General features: G+C 36.1%; 2 protein-coding genes across 3 annotated transcripts in view; one reads left to right on the forward strand and one right to left on the reverse strand.

Annotated features, from left to right (window-relative positions):
• LOC137624350 (equilibrative nucleoside transporter 1-like) overlaps positions 1 to 21,503 on the forward strand; it is a 788,303-nt gene that overhangs the window by 548,313 nt on the left and 218,487 nt on the right. The window lies entirely within an intron of this gene.
• RpS15 (ribosomal protein S15) lies at positions 982 to 18,203 on the reverse strand. The gene is made up of 4 exons (XM_068355036.1): positions 18,132 to 18,203; positions 17,814 to 17,914; positions 6,202 to 6,436; positions 982 to 1,116 (listed from the first exon to the last, which is right to left on the reverse strand). Exons 1-4 carry the CDS (start codon positions 18,138 to 18,140, stop codon positions 1,003 to 1,005), a joined length of 459 nt encoding a protein of 152 aa, XP_068211137.1. The 5' UTR covers positions 18,141 to 18,203; the 3' UTR covers positions 982 to 1,002.

Here is a 21,503-nt window from a genome sequence, read left to right on the forward strand (position 1 = left end):
GCTTTGTCAGCCTCAAAGTATACTACTGTATTTTGCAAAATACAATAATAGTACCGGTGAATTTACATGGGGTCAGGAAGGACATAGAAAGACCTTGTGCAACAGGAAAACCCTCAATGATAAGATGAATGAAGTCAAGTGACGCAAGATGGAAAATGCAAGTAAAGAAACAAGAACGGAGGTATATTAGAAGCCTGAAGAAAGACTGCTGCAAGCCGAAAAGACCAAGTACTAAGTAGGGGTTGCTAGAACCTTGATAAATCTTCATTGAGCGCCATGTTTCACCAGAATCTACCCCTACCCATACTAAAGGAGGATTTGTATCGACGTAGTAAACGACATCAAGGAATATGGAATATCTAGAGGCACACTGATGGCACTACCCAGATATGAGGGACATATAGCCATTACCTTATTAAAATACAAAATTCAGAATCCTTTAGATACGAATACATCACAATTTCTAGTTATATATCTATAAAACCTTAAAAAAACAAATACTACACTTACGAGTGTCACAGCATTTACTGGTTTTTTTTTTTTTTTTTTTTTTTTTTAATGTAACAAGTCAACATATTTGTTATATCAATGAGGCAGTGAAGGGAAATTTAATGCTAGTTGTAATCAGAACCTGGTTACCCCATCATTATATTTCCTTGCAGACAAATCAATTTCTCCCTTTTTATATCAAGGTACACTCAAAATATAATTTGCACTTTTCATCTTACATTTAGTTTACACTAAAACTTGATTTGGAGCTTAATCTATTCTTACACAGATACTTTTTCCTCTTTTCTGTAGAATGGAGCAAGTTACTGCAAACCAAATGATTCCTACAAGGTCAATAACAATTTAGTTTATCTTACCTTCAACTATGGTTGTCACAATCTGCACACCATAAATTGCATACTAGCAAAAGATTAGTTAAACAAACAATTTGATAAATGTTCTTTCATTTTTAAGGTAAAGGAAACTTGCAAGTAGATAGTCTCACTCTTTATTTTACTTCAGAGGGATGAAACGTGAACTGTGGGTGGCACCAATACCAGGCCTACCGTGCTTCACAGGCTTGTAAGTAATAGAGAATTCTGCCAAGTAATGTGATATCATCTCAGGCTGAAAAGGAAAGTAAATAGTTATAAGAAATACATTACTCAAGTACTAAATAGACATGTGCATTAGATAACCAAATTACATTTCCATTTGTTTTTAGGCTAAGAATCTCAATTATATGTATCTATTTGTATACATATGATTATGTATATGTATGCGTACATTTTGTATATCTATATCCATATTTACTTTATTTTTCATTTTTACTTAATTGATGATATTATTTTAGTTGTATTATTGCCCGAAGAGCTCTGCTCCACATGGGCTAGGACAGTTTTTTTTTTTTTTTTTTTTTAAATCTTTGTATGTAAATATTTTTTGTCCAATAAACATTATTATTATTACATAATTTACACTCTAGATGAACTGACATTTTCGAATATTTTCACTAATAAGTTCCATCTACAGTTTGCCACAAATGACTCCTAACCAGTACCACAACAATTAACCGACCAATTTTCTGTAACTAAAAATTCCTTACAATTTCAATGAAGGCCACACAAAATGACTCAACAGCTCACTGGAATACTAACAGTTACAATTCAAATCTTCATTCATTTAACTTCATTTAAAAATATATTAAATCAAACCAATAGAGAAATTCAGTTTTCACATTAATAAAGGTAATATACTCCTGACCCGCTCGACCTACGAACAGTGAATACAGAACCTGCCTACCCTTTAATTTCCATTACAAGTATTCAAAACAGCAATTCATGTCAGACCCTTATCCTTTCTATTCACATTAAGAATACCCAAGAAAACCATCTATACACAACTGTTAAATTCAGAAAACATGAAGCAGTGTAGGAAAAGCACACCACTCGCTTATACACGAACTTGCATTTTACCTCAAAGGTCAAAAGGTGCGTTTAGATTGGATATTAAACTCTCCCGAGAGACAGCTACTCTTGCACGACTTTCACTAAAGCGTGTTTACACTACCATCAAGTCTTTCTCTCCGAGAGCTGTGAGGGAGTGTCGCAAGAGAAAGTGTCCAAGAGTCGAGTAAAATTTCTTGCGCATCTATTTACACTGGAGCCAGTGCCAGTCGACAACTAGCGAGGGTTGAGAGAACATGTCTCAAAAGTGCCGTATTGTTGCTGTATTAATAATTATGAACGAAGTGAAAAAGAAAAGGAAAAGAAGTATGTGGGTCCAAAAATGGATAAGCAGAAGGGGAGATGGAGCACATGCAAAATTATTAAGAGAATTGTTTGAGGAAGATACATCGAGCTATAAGAACTTCGTCTGTACGAGCCCTGAAGATTTTCACTATTTGTTGGAAAGTGTCCGCAAAAATTCGTAAGAGATACTCAATTAAGAAAAGCAATAACCACGTCAGAAAGATTAGCAGTCACACTTAGATTTTTGGTCTCGGGTAAGAATTTAGCCCGTTTCATATACTTATACATACTATTATATACATAACCTGTATAAACACATGACTTTTGTGTGGATGACCGAAATGTTATCGCTCTATATAGAGCTTAGACAGGAGTTGCGTTGGAGAACCAACACCACCATAAATGAAGCATTCACCAACTTCATAAATCATTTTTTCCTAAATCAAACCTTTTATTTCAGGACAGTTATCACTCATTGATGTATCTTTTTCCCATATCTGTGCCTACCATTTCAATTATTGTCCCCGAAGTGTGTGAGGCACTCTATACATCCCTGCAAGACTTTCTCAAGGTAAGCAAAAACGTTTCGATTTAGAATTTAATGTCCTAGTATATTTCAGCTGAACTACAAATAAAATTATAAAAGAAATCATACTGAAAACATGAATCAAACATCGAAATAATCAAAAACACGCAGCCTCATTGCACTGCCTAAATGCAGAAGGGGAGCGATTGCTCTCTAACAATGGAGGAGGGGTAGGAGTAGCAGAATAGGAAGAAATAGAGGACGAATATTGTGTGTTTGTGGGTAGTTTTTTTTTTTTTCTTGTTTAATTTTTTTTCACACTAATTATTTATGAGCATGACAGACAGACTGTGATTATTATATATATTAGCTATTGCTATATAGAGAGGAGTGTTCCTCAAAACATGCAGCTCCAAAATTTATGACTATTGAACTTATGTCTTTTTCAGGTTCCCAATTCAAACGAAGAATGGAACAAAGTTGCAGATGAATTTCAAGAAAAATGGCAATTCCAAAATTGCATGGGAGCAATAGACGGGAAGCATATTGTATTGAAACAGCCTCAAAACAGCGAAGTCTCTACTTCAACTACAAGGGAACAAATAGCATTGTCCTGATGGCATTAGTAGATGCCAATTATAAAGTTTTGCATTGTCCTGATGGCATTAGTAGATGCCAATTATAAAGTTTTGCATTGTCCTGATGGCATTAGTAGATGCCAATTATAAAGTTTTGCATTGTCCTGATGGCATTAGTAGATGCCAATTATAAAATGTTGTACATTGATGTCAGGGGGTGCAATGGACGCATATCAGATGGAGGAGCATTTGCCAATGTTGTCATAAGCTTTAGATAACTATCTTAAACGTGCCAACAGACGTTCTCTGGATTACACCCAAAGCAACAGACAAATACCGTTCGTTGCAATTGGAGACGACGCATTTCCATTAAAAAGGTATTTGATGGAACCTTTTCCTTTCTCCAATCAACCTGCACCAAATTGTATTTTCAACTACAGGTTGTCAAGAATGCGCCGTGTTGTGGAAAATACTTTCGGCTTAATATCGGCCCGATTTCGCATCTTAAGACGGCCGATGGAAGTGGCCCCGAAGCGAGCAAAGACAATTCTATTATGTATATGTGCCTTACATAATTTTCTGTTATCCAGAAAGGAATCGGCTTGTATTTATGCCCTGGAAATTTAGAAGATGAAAATGGTGAAATGTTGAAGAGAAGATTTGCCACTAAGAACTTATTCTTTGGAACATCAAGAGGCAAGAAATGTGTCTGCAGAGGCTAAAGAAATTCGAGAATCTTTCAAGAACTATTTCATGTCAACAAATGGCGAAGTCCCCTGGCAATATAAATATATTTAAACTTATCATTACAAACCAGAAGGACAAATATTATCCATATATTATGAATATACAGTGAACCCTCGCTACTTCGCGGTTCGACCATCGCGGATTCACCACTTCGCGGATTTTTTCCATAACCCATATATATACAGTAATATATATATATATATATATATATATATATGTATGCATGTATTTATATATATATGTAGGTATGTATATGTGTATACATATAAATATATATATATACACACACACACACACACATATATATATATATATATATATATATATATATATATATATATATATATATATATATATATATATATATATATATATATATATCTAAAGTAGGAAGATATGATGTAGTTCTAAGGGAAAAGTATGGGAAATATGTCTGGGTAATAAGCAAAGCTCTACCTCCAGTTTGTTTCTTCATTATGATCAGAGATAAATGTAAACAAAACATTGGTTGCCATTTTTTATCGTGCTTTTTAGCGTGTTTAGGAAATGCATGATATAAAATCACCTTTAATATTTGTGCCTGTTTTAGTTTAGGGTACTGTAGTACATGCATTAAGTGTTCTGTACATTAAAGGGTAGTTTGTTAACAGAACTACGTACAAGGGAAGGTTTTAAAAGTCTGAATATACATGTTGAATAAATAGGTAAATATGGTGTCACTACTTCGCGGATTTTCACCTATCGCGGCCGCGACTGGAACCTATCTACCGCGATAAACGAGGGTTCACTGTACAATAATACTGTGGTTTACATGTTTGTCCGTTTGCTTGGTTTGATTGTTCAGATTTTACAATGTTTGTCTGTTTGCTAGGTTTGATTGTGAAGAATTTAAAAATGTAGAGAGATTAGAAATGCTACTTTTACTTACCCAATTTGTGCTGGTCTTATTCTTGAGTTGCACTGTAACCAACCATAAACAGCAGAGCATCGTAAAACTCCCAGTTGCTTTTAAAGCACACTTCTCCAGCTCCACTCAGACTTTTTTTTCTTCTTCAATTTTCTAGTTTCAGCGCGCATTTGACTTCGAAGATTGTGCCATTTCCTTGTAATTTCTTTTTCGCTAATTCCCAAGTTCTCAGATATTTCTTTAATTTTACTAATTTTCAGCTCTTTGTTTCTGTACTCAGGCAAAGTCACATTCCACAGTTAAGAAAATTTCTCGTATTGCTGAATTAATGCAATTGTTTAGTCTTTATTCCACTTTTTGGCAATCATGTTCTCTCGCGAGAGTAACAAAAACTTTCACATCTGAATATTCACTGAATGAGTGGAGAGCTACAACCTAGCTCTACAAGCATGCTGTCTGGACTGTAACGCGCGCGAGAGTAGAGAAACACTCGCGAGTAGAGAGAAAATCTCGGAGAGTACTCAACAGCCTGTTTACATTCCATAGAGCAGCTGTCTGAGAGCAACTCGCGGAAAAACTCTCCAATCTAAACGCAACTTAACAAATCTTATTTCAGTATTCAATATTTAAGGATGTGCTAAAATGATGTTGAGGTATTACTGTATTCCTAATTGTGACATAAAATACATGCAATATATATATACACTAGTCCACAGCAAAACCTTAGGTTTTCATTACCAGATTCAAAATACAGCCGACTCTCAGTAATATAGATCTTTGCAACCCGAGGCCCATCAGCACTGTACTTACATTTTACTGTCCATCCCTTTCCTTAGAATATTTCCACCCAGCAGTTTCATGTTCGACCTTACTCATACCACTGCCTTACATGAATCTTATTGAAGTCTAAAAAAAGGTCAATTCGATGGTTTTATTGAAATACCAGTGACAAAAACATTGCTGCAACATAGGTAAAGCTAGTAACCTGCAACAAGCAATGAAAACTTATGCTATATCCCCTTCCTAACAATTCTGCATACTAAATCTTTTATAGTAAACTACCTCTGTTCTTAAGTACAAAATATTTCTTTAAAATATTCTTTTATTCCAACACAAACAAATTTCTCTGATTATGTCAGTTAATAGTTTACTTTGTGCTGAATATAATATAACCATTAGCCAAGAATTCAATTAATACCATACCTTAATTTCTACTTGGTTGAAAGTCTTTCCATTGTAGACACCAATCATAGACCCCACCATTTCAGGGATGATAACCATGTCACGTAAATGGGTTTTGACTACAGCTGGTTTCTCCAAAGCGGGGCATTCCTTTTTGGCCTTGCGTAGTCGCTTGAGGAGTGCCATGTGCTTGCGCTTAAGGCCTCTATTAAAGCGGCGCCTTTGGCGGCATGGGAACAGTTCTACCAGCTGCTCACTGAAAGTAAATGGTAACTGTAATAAGGATATCCAGTTCTCAAAACTTCACTAGGTTGAAACTTGTATCTGTAAGGCAGTTGGACTACAATTCTATCAAATACAAAGGGTGTGTTGAATACAATTCAATATACCGGTACAGTATACAGTATAACTATTTACAAGGTTCAATAGTTTAAGGGATTAAATGATAAAATTGTATTATAAAATCTGAATAATTTGAAACATTGGTTTCAAATACCAAATACCCAGTGTTTTCTTATCTCTTCTTTATCTCAAACAAAATGATTCCGATGTCTTTTGTCACTAATTAAAGAGATCAACATCAATGTCACTTTAGATTGGATGCATGAAATTCAACCTGATAACAAGCACAAAGGTACTGAAAGGAAATTCAGTACTGCACTGACAATTGAAAAAACTAAAAAAAAAAAAAAATGAGGAAATTTGGCTGTGTTAATAGAAATAATGTAATTGTTTCAAAGGTAAGCCTCCCTACCACAAACAATTGTATGAGTAGGAATCAGAAGATTGGGATAAATTACAACTTTAGTACATACATAAATGTACCAAGGCACTTCCCCCAATTTTGGGGGTAGCCGACACCAAACAAATGAAACAGAAACGGGGACCTCTCCTCTCTCAAGTTCCTCCCAGCCTGACAAGGGACTCAACCGAGTTTGGCTGGTACTGCTAGGGGTGCCACAGCCCACCCTCCCACATTATCCATCGCAGATGAAGCTTCATAACACTGATTCCCTAACTGCTGCTGCCTCCGCGGTTTTCAAAGGCACCGGAGGCAGCAGCAGAGCCTACTAGAACTGCGTCACAATCGCTCGCCATTCATTCCTATTTCTAGCACTCTCTCTTGCCTCTCTCACATCTATCCTCCTATCACCCAGAGCTTCCTTCACTCCATCCCTCCACCCAACCCTTGGCCTTCCTCTTGTACTTATCCCATCAACTCTTGCATTCATCACCTTCTTTAGCAGACAGCCATTTTCCATTCTCTCAACATGGCCAAACCACCTCAACACATTCATATCCACTCTAGCTGCTAACTCATTTCTTACACCCGTTCTCACTCTCACCACTTCCTTCCTAACCCTATCTACTCAAGATACACCAGCCATACTCCTTAGACACTTCATCTCAAACACATTCAATTTCTGTCTCTCCGTCACTTTCATTCCCCACAATTCCGATCCATACATCACAGTTGGTACAATCACTTTCTCATATAGAACTCTTTTTACATTCATGCCCAACCCTCTATTTTTTACTACTCCCTTAACTGCCCCCCAACACTTCGCAACCTTCGTTCACTCTCTGACGTACATATGCTTCCACTCCACCATTTTCTGCAACAACAGACCCCAAGTACTTAAACTGATCCACTTCCTCAAGTAACTCTCCATTCAACCTTGCACCACCTTCCCTTCTCGTACATCTCATAACCTTACTCTTACCCACATTAACTCTCAACTTCCTTCTCTCACACACACTTCCAAATTCTGTCACTAATCGGCCAAGCTTCTCTTCTGTGTGCAACCAGTACAGTATCATCCACAAACAACAACTGATTTACCTCCCATTCATGGTCATTCTCTCCTACCAGTTTTAATCCTCGTCCAAGCACTCAAGCATTCACATCTCTCACCACTCCATCAACATACAAGTTAACCAACCACGGTGACATCTACATCCCTGTCTCAGCCCCACTCTCATCGGAAACCAATCTATACCATTCCTTTTATAATACCCACATATACATACTAAGTTTGGCCCTGGAATTACTAGTTTTATTATCCGATATCTCATTTTATATTGCCATTAAATATTATTTATCATACACTCCATTTTATCTTGCTATATTACTTTTATACATCTTGTTATTACCTTGTCACGTCCCAATTTCACAAATACATGTACTTGCTTTGGACAAGTTTCCCATTCTAGTTCATTCCTGTTTACTCTCTACACTCCGTTGTTTTTCCGTTAACCAATCACGAACCCAACCAATTGGAAAGTTTGCACACGTGGAAACCTTTGTCCTAGTTATGCCTTTGTTATTTCAAGTGTTTGTCCTAGTTATGTCTTTGTTATTTCAAGTGAAGTTTTTTTCGTATTTTACGATGGAAGTTATAGAAACTTGTAACGGCTACAGTACTCCATACTTAAAAGGATTTGCTAAATTTCATGGGAAATTTTTTGATGACATCCAGTGTTGATAATTTGGTATTATTGTACTATAATACAGGGCAATGTAACCTTGGGAAAAAACTACTTCTATCATCAGAAAAAAATTCCGCTTTTCAAAAATGACACTCGTTCCCGTCGCAAATGAATAGTTTTAGAAATATAATATATATATATATATATATATATATATATATATATATATATATATATATATATATATATATATATATATATATATATATATATATATATATACATATATATACATATATATATATATATCTGGTTAATGTCTAGGAGAGGGGCGCATGAAGATATCATTGATATTCAATTTATTTTTACTATAATGTGTAGGAATGTATGTAAATAGTGGTATACGAGTGAGATAATTTAGTGAAAATCAATAGTAGTCGAAATATCGATGATCAAACTCACGCTACTCTTGTCTTCCTCCCAGATTTTTTTCTAAGTCTGTTGTTATTGTTGAATGTCTTGTTTTTGCTCAAATGAGCCCTGTAACCAGTATAATCCGCAGACAAACTAGTCCACTATGAAGTCTTACACGATTGGCCAATCACAGCGCGACAATACATTATCTTACCCAGGCATTTCATTTCGTTTTTAGACATGGAGGCCATAGTAAGCACATCATCTCATGTTGCACAAGAAGTTGAAATTCCATCTTCTTGTCCTGACTGTTTCCTAACTTACAATGAATTTGTTGTAACTTATTCGTGGAATATTGAAAAACTAGTGGATTTGTGCCAGACACACAATTTAATTTTACATAATAAAAATTGTCCTGCATGTCAAGGAACCTTCGCAACGGCTTCACGTTTTCCTCAAAGCAGCAGCACATCTTTATGAACCAAAAGTTTAAGGTAAGCTTCGTTAATTTATAGAGTATATTATAATGGTGATAGTATAACGATGTATACAGCAGTACCATCACTTTGGATTTGGTTTGATGGATGTGTTAGGTAGTGTCCTTAAGGGGGGGTCCTTGCCCCGGGAGGGGTACAGGGCCCCTAGGCTAGGTTAGGTGGGTGTATTAGGTTCGGTGGTGCCCTAAAAATCACTGCGGCCTTAAGGGGGGCGGGGGGCGGAGGCCCCCCCCCCCCGGTAGGCCTAGGTAGGGGTACAGCCCCCCCCCCCCCCCCCCGTAGGCCTAGGTAGGGTTACAGGCCCCCCAGGATAAGTTAGTTGGTTGTATTAGGTTCGGTAGTGCCCCGAAAACTCACTTTTCTCCTCCTCCCCCCACCCAAAAACCCCGCTCCCCACTGGGGTCCCCCATAATTGTAGTAGTAGGTTTATGCTTACATTTTGTGTAAGAGTTAAGTCTTAGTTTCTTTTTTATTCATTTCCTCATGTTTCTATGCGATGTGCAACAATAATCTGGTAGTTTTTTGCCGTTTTTCATCGCTAATACTTAAAAAACGGGTGCGGCCTTCTCCTAGACATTTACCATATATCTATATCCAACAATAATGGGGGAACCCCCGTGGGAACTCAGGGTTTTGGGTGGGGAAAACAAACACGGGAAACAGTATATAATGGTAAAACCAGCTTTTTCTTTTCTATACATTACCTTCTAGGATAAAACGATGAAAAAATACGGTAATACTGAGCTGCGCAATCTAACAATGGCAATGTTAGCGTAACATGCTAACATTAGTAGTGTTTTTCATTTATTTTCAGTCAGGCTACGGTTCGGTTGTAAACGCTCTTGTTCGTTCGTTTGTACATAGGCGGTTTCCACCTTCTGCACATACTCTCCTCCCCTTCCCATAGACTCCACCTCCAATAGGATTTCTTCTTCTCTACCCGCCAAATTTAAATATTCGACTTCACCTGCTTTATTCAAGTATATGACTTGATCCAATACAACTATACCATTCCTTTTATGTAATACCCTCGTATACATATCACATTTTCCCCCCTGTATTACTAGTTTTATTATCCGATACCTTAAAAAATCACACCATTTTATATTCCCATTAAATATTATTTATCCTACATTCCATTTTATCTTAATATACTACTTTTATACATTTTGTTATTACCTTGTCAAGCCCTTTTTCACATAAGTACTTGCTCTGGACAAGTTTCCCATTTATGTTTACTCTCTCCACTCCGTTGTTTTTCCGTTTACCAATCACAAACCCATATGTATGGAAAGTTTGCATAGGGGATGGGGGGTTAAGATTTCCCTATCCCCTTCCCCTATCTCTTCAAGTGGCCTCTTAATACCCATTCCAACAAATCCTTTTCTGTGAAAACCTCTGTCCTGGTCAGGTCTTTGTTATTTCAAGCAAGGTTTTTTTTATTTTGCGATGGAGGAAATTATAGAAACTTGTAACGGCTTCAGTATTCCACATACTTAGAAGCATTTGCTAAATTTCATGTCAATTTTTTTTATACGTTATCCCATGTTGATAATTTCCTTAAATCACATAATGTAATACCTCAACGTTTACAGTGTCCCAAGTGCTGTTCCTTGCTATCGTACAGAGTTAAGACGTCACAGTCTCAACAACCCCGTGACCCACAAGTTTCGACGCCCAGGACATATGTCATTCATTTCTTTAATTTTAATGTTTTCAGAGTGAGTAGCTCAACATTACCTCACGCCAGTACAATTTCGTAACCTGGGAAGGGGCTCCGGGGGCTTGGCCACAGCTAGGGGGTTGTGACCTGGGAAGGGGGTTATGGGGATTACACCTGGCTAGTTGTGACCTGGGAACTTCTAGGTTAGGTTAGGTGGGTTCGTTAGGTTCTGTACCCTTTTATATAGTGTATTGTGTAAAGGTTATATGGGAAAATGCTTTAAAATACACATGCCAATATTAGCGTAGCATTGCTAATGTTAGCAATGGCAGTGTAACATTGCTAATGGTAGCGTTCGCAGTACATACGTTCTTGATGAGTGAAGTGACACGGAATTTGAACGTCATTGTTTAAACATTTTAACAGAAAATATATAACAAGACATATTTAAACATTTAAACAGAAAGTATAAGTTTTCCAGTAGAAAATAACTTGATTTAACCGATTTTCACCTTCATTTCAACTGTAATAACAGCAACTAGTTCGGCTACCTAAAGTTAGTCGAACTGGTTGTTGTTTGTTTGCGGTTGAAATGAAGGTCAAATTCGGTCAATTCACGTTATTTACTACAGAAAAACATATATTTTCTGTTCAAAATGAGAATCTATAAGAGTAAAACGGTAAAGTTGTACTGTATTACAGAATCTCATTTTGAATAGAAAATGTTTTCCTGTAGTAAATGACATGATTTAACCGAATTTGACCTTCATTTCAACTGATACAAACAACCAGTTCATCTAACTTCAAAGTAGCCGAACTGGTTGTTGTTGTTGCGGATGAAATGAAGGTGAAAACCTGTTAAATCACATTAATTTCTCCAAGAACACATATTTTCTGTTAAAATGGTTAAATATAATGGCTCTGGTTCAAATTCCATCCTCACTTCACTCATCAAGAATGTATGTACTGCGCAGGGTAACATTAGCAATGTTACGCTGACATTGCTAACGTTAGCAATGTTACGTTAAAATTAACTGATAATAGCAATGTTACGTTAAAATTAACAACACTAAATATAATGGACCCTATTCTGCCACTGACCCGCTTCGCTCGCAAGCAAATAAAACATCAAGCTCGTATGTACTGGCAAGCGGTAAAGTTGAGCTGTGCACGCCTAGAACTTTAAAATTATAGAAATTAATGGCTTACTTTTACGACCCAGACGACAAAACTTGTGGGTCACCAGGGTGTTGAGACCGACGTCTTAACTAATATGAACGGCACTTGGGACACTGTAATCGTTGAGGTATTATATATGTGATTTAAGGAAATTTACGGTAAAGTTTAACTGTATTACAGATTCTCATATCGAACAGAAAAAATATGTTTCCTGTAGTAAATAACGTGAATTGACCGAATTTGACCTTCATTTCAACCGCTAACAAACTGGTTGTTTGTTTGTAGTTGAAATGAAGGTCAAATTCAGTTAAATCCCGTCATTTACTACAGAAACCCATATTTTCTATTCGAAATGAGATTCTGTAATACAGTACAACTTTACCAAACATACTTTGGATTAAAAACCAACTTGTGGATTATGTATTACCAGGGGTGGATTAGTATTAAGAGTAATATTCTGAATGAACGTGTAGTAAATTACAGTAAAACAATGTGTTGCTTTAGTTTTAGGGGGACCCAAACCATTCCACATTCAACCAAAGTGACATTTTTCAAAATCGACGGTTTCATTGTATATTATTACATCTCAATGTATCCTTGTATTCCAACTACTTTTTCTTATAGGAAAAATTACGCTCCCTTCGAAAATAACACTCGTTCCGGTCGCAAATGAATAGTTACAGAAATATATACATCTATATCCGACGATAATGGGGGACCCCCAGTGGGAACTCGGGGTTTTGGGTGGGGAAAACATACTGGGGAACCGATATATAACCGTAATTCAGTCCTTTTCTTCTCTATACATTTCTTTCTGATATTTATTATAACCGTAGAAAAAGACAAATCAGTATACCTGGATATAATTGGGAGGAGCCGATTCAAAGGTTATTTCTTGTAGTAATACAGTAACCAGTGCTGCCAACGCCTGATGTAGATTAAATGTTAGAATGCCATACCTGATGTAGATCAAATGTTAGCGTTTCATGCTAACATTAGCACCCATTTGTTCGTTTGTTCGTTCGCCCCACCTTCCGTCCTTCGCTTATATAACCCCCCTTCGCAGGAGTTTCTCTCCATTATTACTCTTTTAATTACCGTATTATTTTCTCATTTTATATTCCCATTCAATATAATTTATCATACATTCCATTTTACCTTCCTATATTGGGTTTATTTGTTTTATTTCCTTTCCCATTTGTACGTACGTTCGTTTCATCAGTTTCCGATCTGCGCATATATCCCCCCGCCCCCTGCGCAGGAGTTTCCACTCCCCCTTTACTCTTTTTATTAGTGTTATTTTCTCATTTTTTATTCCCCTTCAATATTATCTATCATTCATTCCATTTTACCTTCCTATATTGGTTTTATTTGTTGGGTTATTTCTTTATCCCTTCCCAGTTTCACATAAATACTTACCCTGGACTAGTTTTTTTATCCAGTTAATTCTCGGTATGATCTCCTCATTTTATATTCCCATTCACTATTATTTACCGTTCATTCCATTTTATCTTCCTATATTGTTTGTATTTATTTTTGTTGGTTAGTTCCTTTTCTCTCCTCTGTGTCTTATAAAACTTTTCTTTCGTCTAGTTTCCGTATTTAGTTCATTCATGTTTTTCCCTTAACCAATCATCACTCTAGGACTATTCAGATATCTCCCTAACCCCCCTTCCTTTATCTCTGTATGCGCTGTTTTTCGACCCATTGTTCCCCTGCCTTTCCCGTTTTAACCTTTGACCTAGTTACTCGTCCTGCGTTACTAGTGCGTTTTTTTTCCCGTATTTTGAGATGGAACATATTATAGAAACTTGTACCGGTTGCAGCATTCCGTATCTAAAAGCAGTGGCTCAATTCCATGGTGATTTTGTTGATAATTCAGGTTATGTTGATCATTTTCTTAAATCTCACAATGTTATTCCTCAACGTTCAAAATGCCGCAAGTGTCTTGCGCTTTTATCTTATAGGGCAGACATTCACGGGTTTTATTGCTCTACTGTAACCACCATCCGTAAAACTAAGAAGAAACGTCGTTGTGGGTATACTGTTACGGCCTATAAAGGTACTTTTTTGGACCAAAGTCGGCTACCCCCATGGAAGATAATATTATGTGCGAACCAGTTTTTGCATAAACATTCTGACCATGAGACCCTCATGGATGGTATAGACACATCTTCAAAGACTAGTGTGGATTGGAGAAGTTTCTGTTCGGAGGTTACCGAATACTTCTTCGATAACCAAGAGGCGATTGGTGGTGATGGAGTTACTGTTGAAATAGACGAAACTCATTTTGGTAAATGTAAATACAACCGTGGTAGACCGTTAAGTGCCATATGGGTCTTTGGGGGTATTGAACGTGTGACCAAGAAATTTTTCATTATCCCTTTAGTTCTCCCCCTTTCTACTAAACGAGATGCTGCTACTCTAATTCCCCTCATCCAGAAGTATATTAAACGTGGTAGTATTATTATGAGTGATAAGTGGGCTACATACAACTCTATCGGAAATTGGTTACGTTCATAAGTCGATTAATCATTCGGAGAATTTCGTTGACCCCTAGACCCAACCATCCATACTCAAAATATAGAACGTCTCTGGAGAGAAGTGAAGGAGTGGGTTCGGAGGCCTGGAATCAAGACTGAACATTTCAAGCAATATTTTTCCAGGTTCTTTTTCACCCACTACTATCCTCGTCATACGTTGCTGCACCACTTCTTCATTACTGCCAGTCGCCTCTACCCTCCTTTACAGCATCAGACAATCGACCCCCCCTACACTCAAGACCCCGATGACCCCCAACCATCCACATCCCAGTCATAGAAGTTAATCCGTCAGTCTCTTCCTTCCGAGTCCAGCAAGTTTCGACGTTTCCTTCGTAAAGTAAGTCATTCCTCAATAGTCATTATTCGTGTTTTGTGACCGGGGTACTTCTAGGCAAGGTTAGGTGGGTTTGTTAGGTTCTGTGGCCTTTCTGTACTTTTTATATATTTCGTACCACTTATATGGAGAAATTATTGAATATATCTGAGGAGATATTTAGCAGTCCTAGCTCTAGTAATGCCATCGTGTCGTTGGTAGTTCTGTGTAACATTCGTCTCCGTTGGTAGTACTGTGTATCAAGGTAAGTCATTCCCCCATTCTTATTATGTGTGTTCTGTGACCGGGGTACTTCTAGGCAAGGTTAGGTGGGTTTGTTAGGTTCTGTGGCCTTTTGGTACTTTTTATTTATTGTTTGATAGTTATATGGAAATATTATTTAGTTTTCGTATGGGAATATTTAGCATTTCTATCTCTAGTAATGACATCGTGCCGTTGGTAACACTGTGTACCATTCGTCATCGTTGGTAGTTCTGTCAACCATTGGTAACGTTGCTAATGTTATGGTCCCCGACATCTGTTGTTTATATATTTTAACTCAGTATAGAGTCCTTTCAATACACGTCATCAAACTTCCGGTCCGCCATCTTGGAGGGCATACAAAGACACGTTCAGTGAATAGCTATGGTTGAACTGTTGAATATTTAGCCATTTCATCACATTCACATTCACACAATGCCCAGTTTTTGCGCTATTGCTGGCTGTGGTAATCGAGGACGAAGAGATGACAAGAGTTTCTACTGCATACCGGCAGTTATTCAGAATCAGGACAAAGATACAGAAGAATTATCCAAGCGCAGACGTGACTTGTGGTTGACCAGAATATCACGGGCTGATCTACGTGAATCCTCACTACCCTACGCAGGGTTCTGATCATTTCATATCAGGTCAGTCTCGGCTAGGCCCTAAAAGTATCCTTATTCCTGTGTAAACATGCTATATCCGATCGCATAGGTGACTTCACAAGTATCATCGTCAGTTCAGTGTGTAGTGTGTGTGGGGGAGGGGCATCTCAATTTTTAAACATCAAAAGGGGCATCTCAGATTTTCAAAACAAAAATTAAAAGCGCCCATATTGGCTATATTAACAAAGGCTACTTACCTAGGTCTCTATTTCGTCAAGGTGCTCATGCCTATATATAATTAAGTGTATATATTTATTTTAATTTGTGTATTAAATTGTGCAGACATACAGGCCTATGTGATGAATAAACATTGATTATAAATAATAATAATATCTGAAAGCTGGTTTAACCCGAAGGGGTCTTCAGCTTATATATGAAACATTGAAAAAATAATTAAACTTGCGCATTTAATTGCAAGGAGGCAAAACGATCATCCAAGAGCATTACAATAGAGTTTGTCCATCATGTGTTTATATGTATATAAGAAATTATAGCATTTGTAACCAAACACAAACACAATGGTTAGGCATGAACTGATAAAGATTTGACATTACAATGCAAAACTTTTACATACATTTTAACAATCAAAAATTATAATACACTAGGTTTGGCTAAATGATCAATATTAGCTTTATGATTATAAACACTCTCTTCATCGGCTCAGTGTTTATCTAATTTTGGACTTAAAAGCATTAAAGGGAAAAACAACAAATTCTGGAAGCAGATTATTCACTGGAAATGTATGCCCACTCATGTTCTGGGTTGGCCGACAGTACCAAGTAGTTCACCATATCAATGTATGAAATACTGGGAAAATCCTCATTATTTTGACTTAAATGAATTCTGCATCTAGGCCATCAATTAGATCGAGTTTCTGCTTGTAAAAACGCTTATCATCACCCGACAATTGTTTGACAAAGTCGCTCTCATTGTCCATATTCGCTGTAGCAGCCGCCATGTTTTCGCTTTGTATGCCCTCCAACATGGCCGCCGGCGATTTCCAGTGACGTCATTGAAAGCACTCTATATATGTCCACAGTGTTAATATTTATATGGTTCATTTGTATTTTATTTCATTGTGTGATTTCGTACAGGAAATATATGATTTCCTATAGTAGATATCGTGATTTAACTGGTTTTCTCATTCATTTCATCCGTAATAACATCAACCAATTCGTCAACTTATAACTAACCGAATTGGTTGATCTGTTTGATTGCGATTGAAATGGTCATCAAAATCGGTTAAATCTCGTTATTTGCTATAGGAAATCATATATTTCTTGTGCGTAGTCACACGATGTAATGATATACAAAATTACCAAATCGACTAACATTCCTGCAAAAAGAATGTCCAGGTGGCTAAGCACCTTACAATAGGTAAGGATGCACTTGCTATTATAAATTGTGTTGCTTTAAAATGAGTAAGACTGTAATTTCGATATACTTAGGCTAGAAAATATGCTAATGATGACAATCTTTGTTCACAGTAACAATTTCTTTATACCAAACGTCCAATTAATAATAAAAAAAAAATTAAAACATTGGTCAATTCGAGACTTGTCCAAAGATAACTAACTAGGATTTAGTATTAAAAGATAGGATTCTACCGGTACCCTGCACAGGGGGTACGAATAACAACTACCCAACGTCATGCAATTCTAAACTTACTTGCTCATATCAAGAAGTTGATCAAGATCTACACCTCGGTATGTGAATTTCCTGAAGGTGCGCTTTTTGCGCATCTCCACCTGCTGAGCTACAGTCTGTTCCTGTAAATAAAACCATATTTTAAAAACTTGTTCACCGAGAGAAGTTCCGAGCACTCGTGTTGCACTTAAGGCGACATATCTCCATCTTATACACTCATAACACTTTATACAAATAATTCAAGAACCACAGTACCTATTGAAACCATATTATACCAATAATGATTGAATGCAAGGCCGATTAAATACGATAAGTTAATATTATCACTGTTCTACTTACGTCCGTCATGGTTGCCTGTTTACAAGAGAGGAAAGGAGAGACTGGCGCTTCGATCGGTTCATTTATTTTTTCCTTGATGAAAAGCGGAAGAAGAAGTTAGAAAGTCCTCCAAATTTATAATAATCTTATGTGATATGAAATGTAGTAAAAAAAAAATTCTCTTATAGAATGTTATGGAATGAATTTACTTATTTGGAAACCATTGTGAATTTTGAATTTATCAATAAGATTTTAACAAATGAGAGATTTTATGGGCGATCTTGCTCTGGCACGGCTCTCCTCAACAGGCTCTCTTTATGGAGGCACACCAGATTTAAAGTATTATTATTATTACAAGCTAAGCTATAACCCTAGTTGAAAATGCAAGATGCTATAAGCCCAATGGATCCAACAGGGAAAATGGCCGAGTAAGGAAAGGAAACGAGTAACTACAAGAGAAGTAATAAACAATCAAAATAAAAATCTTTAAGAACAATAACGACATTAAATTAGATCTATTATATATAAACTATAAAAACTTTAAAACAAGAGGAAGAGAAATAAGATGAAATAGTGTGCCCGATTGTACCCTCAAGCAAGAAAAGTCTACCCCAGGACAGTTGGAGAGGAGACCACGATACAGAGGCTATGACATTACACAGGACTAGAAAACAATGGATTGATTTTGGAGTGTCCTTCTCCTGGAAGAGCTGCTTGCCATAGCTAAAGAGTCTCTTCTATCCTTATCAAGAGAGAAGTACCCAGTGAACATTTACATTGCAGTACTTAACCCCTTAAGCGAAAAAGAATTGTATGGACACGTTAACAGGGTAGTCTTTAAGGTATTCAAAAGCTTGATCTTCAACGCCGATGCACTGTAGATCATTTAGTAGCAGTTCATACACAACTGTATCAAAAGCCGCACTTAGACCGAGTAATATTAAAATACCACATTTATTTTCATCCATTATTTCAAGCATATTTACAACAGAGCAGATGGCTGTCCCCGTAGAGTATAGTTTTCTGTAAGCAGATTGGTTGTCAGGCAAAGCTCTATTACTTCTAAGTGACTGACTAGTTGTTCAAGAATTGCGTATTCTAGTACTTTTGAAACAATAGATAAATTCGAAATAGGTCTATATGAGCTTAATTCCTGGTAGTCCAGAGCACTTTTCAGAACTGATGTGACTATAGCCATTTTCTCAGATTTGGGGCACTTACATTCATCAATATTTGCATTTGCTATCCTCATTATCATTTCAGCTAGGCTAGAAAAAGTTTCTCTCTCCAATTACTTAACATATTGGCATAAGATTGATCTCGCAGTTTGTTTTCTTTGCTCTCTTTATAATCCTGGTGATGTCGTATTGTGTTATATTGTTAAATCTCATTCATTTTAACTGTGTATCAGGTGTATCATTAATCTGATGTTGCATATTTAAAAATGACCTGGTTATACTTTCAATTTTGTTTTTAAAGAATACTAGAAAAATTTTGCTAGTTCCTGGTCACTATATCCATCAGGTAGTTTTTTTTTTTTTTTTTTTTTTTTTTTTTTTTTTTTTTTTTTTTTTTTTTTTTTTTTTTTGTTATACCATTTAGGAGACGATATACCTTATTTATGTCTGTTGCTGCTTCGCGGATCTTTCTCTCGTAGTATTCACTTTTTTGCCCCTTCTTAGTTTTGTATTCTACCCATGTACTGCACTTTCAGTTTTTAATCGATTCCACTACCCTTCTTTACGTTTTTTTTCCCTCTTTTTCACTAAACTCTCTCGATCGAACCAATGACATTGGTCTTTAATATTTAAAGTCTATGCCATCAGTTGGCACATGGTATCATAATCACTTTTAATCACTTTATTATAAGTGGTCGTAAGACATTTAACACACATAGCTCCCAACAAACGTTGGTTATTGTGATCACAGGGAATATTGATAGCATCATTTATTTCCTTTGTAACTTCTTTAATGAATACGGTAGGAGAAAATATGATTTATGTCTAAAGTTTTTTTTCTTTACTACTACGTGTTTTTGTAAAGGTAGACTAAACTTAAAAAGTTTGTGTACTGGGGAGATGGTACATTTCTCTTCAATATTTATATTAGATACAATATTATTCATTCCATCACTCAAAACTAAGTCCAACGTGTGCCCAGTTAAAGTAGCTGTACAATCGACATTATTCACTAATTGATATGATTCTAATAACTCACTAAATGCCTAAGCTTCAGGATTTGATGAGTCGTCCATCCAAAAATTGAAGTCTCCATGAACTGAATTCATATTTCTCTCATGACAATATATCTATATATATGCATATATATATATATATATATATATATATATATATACATATATATATATATATATATATATATATATATATATATATATATATATATATATATATATATATATATATATATATATTGCGTAAAGTTTATTTTTATATATTCAAAGCCCGTTACACTCGTTCTTTTTAACATTTTGAGATTTCAGTAACCTTTATGAGTAAAGAGCTTGACACCCCCACCAGACCTACCCTCTCTCTCGGTATGTGAGTGGGGTGGGGGTGTTATTTCAGTGATCTTAGCCTTGTCAAAGTTATTTAACCATGTTTCAGATAATGCTAGTGTGTCCAAATATTTCCAGTTTATCAATTCTCGAATTTGAATAGTATTATTACCCACAGATTGTATATTTTCATAGCCACATTTTATGACGTCCTTGGTATCCATGATCAGTATTTTCCGCTAGTCTTTTTAATTCTAAGTCATAAGCTTTGCAATCTCTAGAATTTACTATGTGTTCATTTGATTTGTTCAACTTTGTGCAGTTAATACACTTTGACATTTGCGAATTACACTCCCTAGTGGAATGTTTTACTGAGCATTTCCCACAGACTTTATCATCATTCTTAGACTTGCAATCTTTTTCAAGATGTCCATACCTCTGACAGTGGTAGCAGGTGATCACGTGGTACCTATCACGTATGTTAAAAGTACCCTCATCGTAACAAAACTGTGTCCCCATTATCATGAATAGCTCTATGAACTTCAGGATCACATTTCAGCACTTCGTGTGTAGTCCCACCTGAAACATTTTTCATCAGGACTACTCCCTCTCAGTAAGTATACGGGCCCTATCAACTAGATGTAGTAAATATATGGCTGAAAATCAACGCTATCGTCCTCAGATAGAAATTAATTTCACTGTATTGATAATAATAATAATAATAATAATAATAATAATAATAATAATAATAATAATAATAATAACAACAACAACAACACAGCAACAGCAGCAGCAATAATAATAATAATAATAATAATAATAATAATAATAATAATAATAATAATAATAATAATAATAATAATAATAATAATAAT

The sequence above is a fragment of the Palaemon carinicauda genome, chromosome 31 (genome assembly GCF_036898095.1).
Source record: "Palaemon carinicauda isolate YSFRI2023 chromosome 31, ASM3689809v2, whole genome shotgun sequence".
Taxonomy (NCBI): domain Eukaryota; kingdom Metazoa; phylum Arthropoda; class Malacostraca; order Decapoda; family Palaemonidae; genus Palaemon; species Palaemon carinicauda.

What these genes read in the sequence shown, in the direction of transcription:
- RpS15 (XM_068355036.1), bottom strand. An exon ending in CAACTTCTTGATATGAGCAA is followed by an intron (nt 6,437 to 17,813) that starts GTAAGTTTAGAA and finishes ATTTACTTTCAG; the next exon opens with TGAGCAGCTGGTAGAACTGT. An exon ending in TCAACCAAGTAGAAATTAAG is followed by an intron (nt 1,117 to 6,201) that starts GTATGGTATTAA and finishes TTTCCTTTTCAG; the next exon opens with CCTGAGATGATATCACATTA.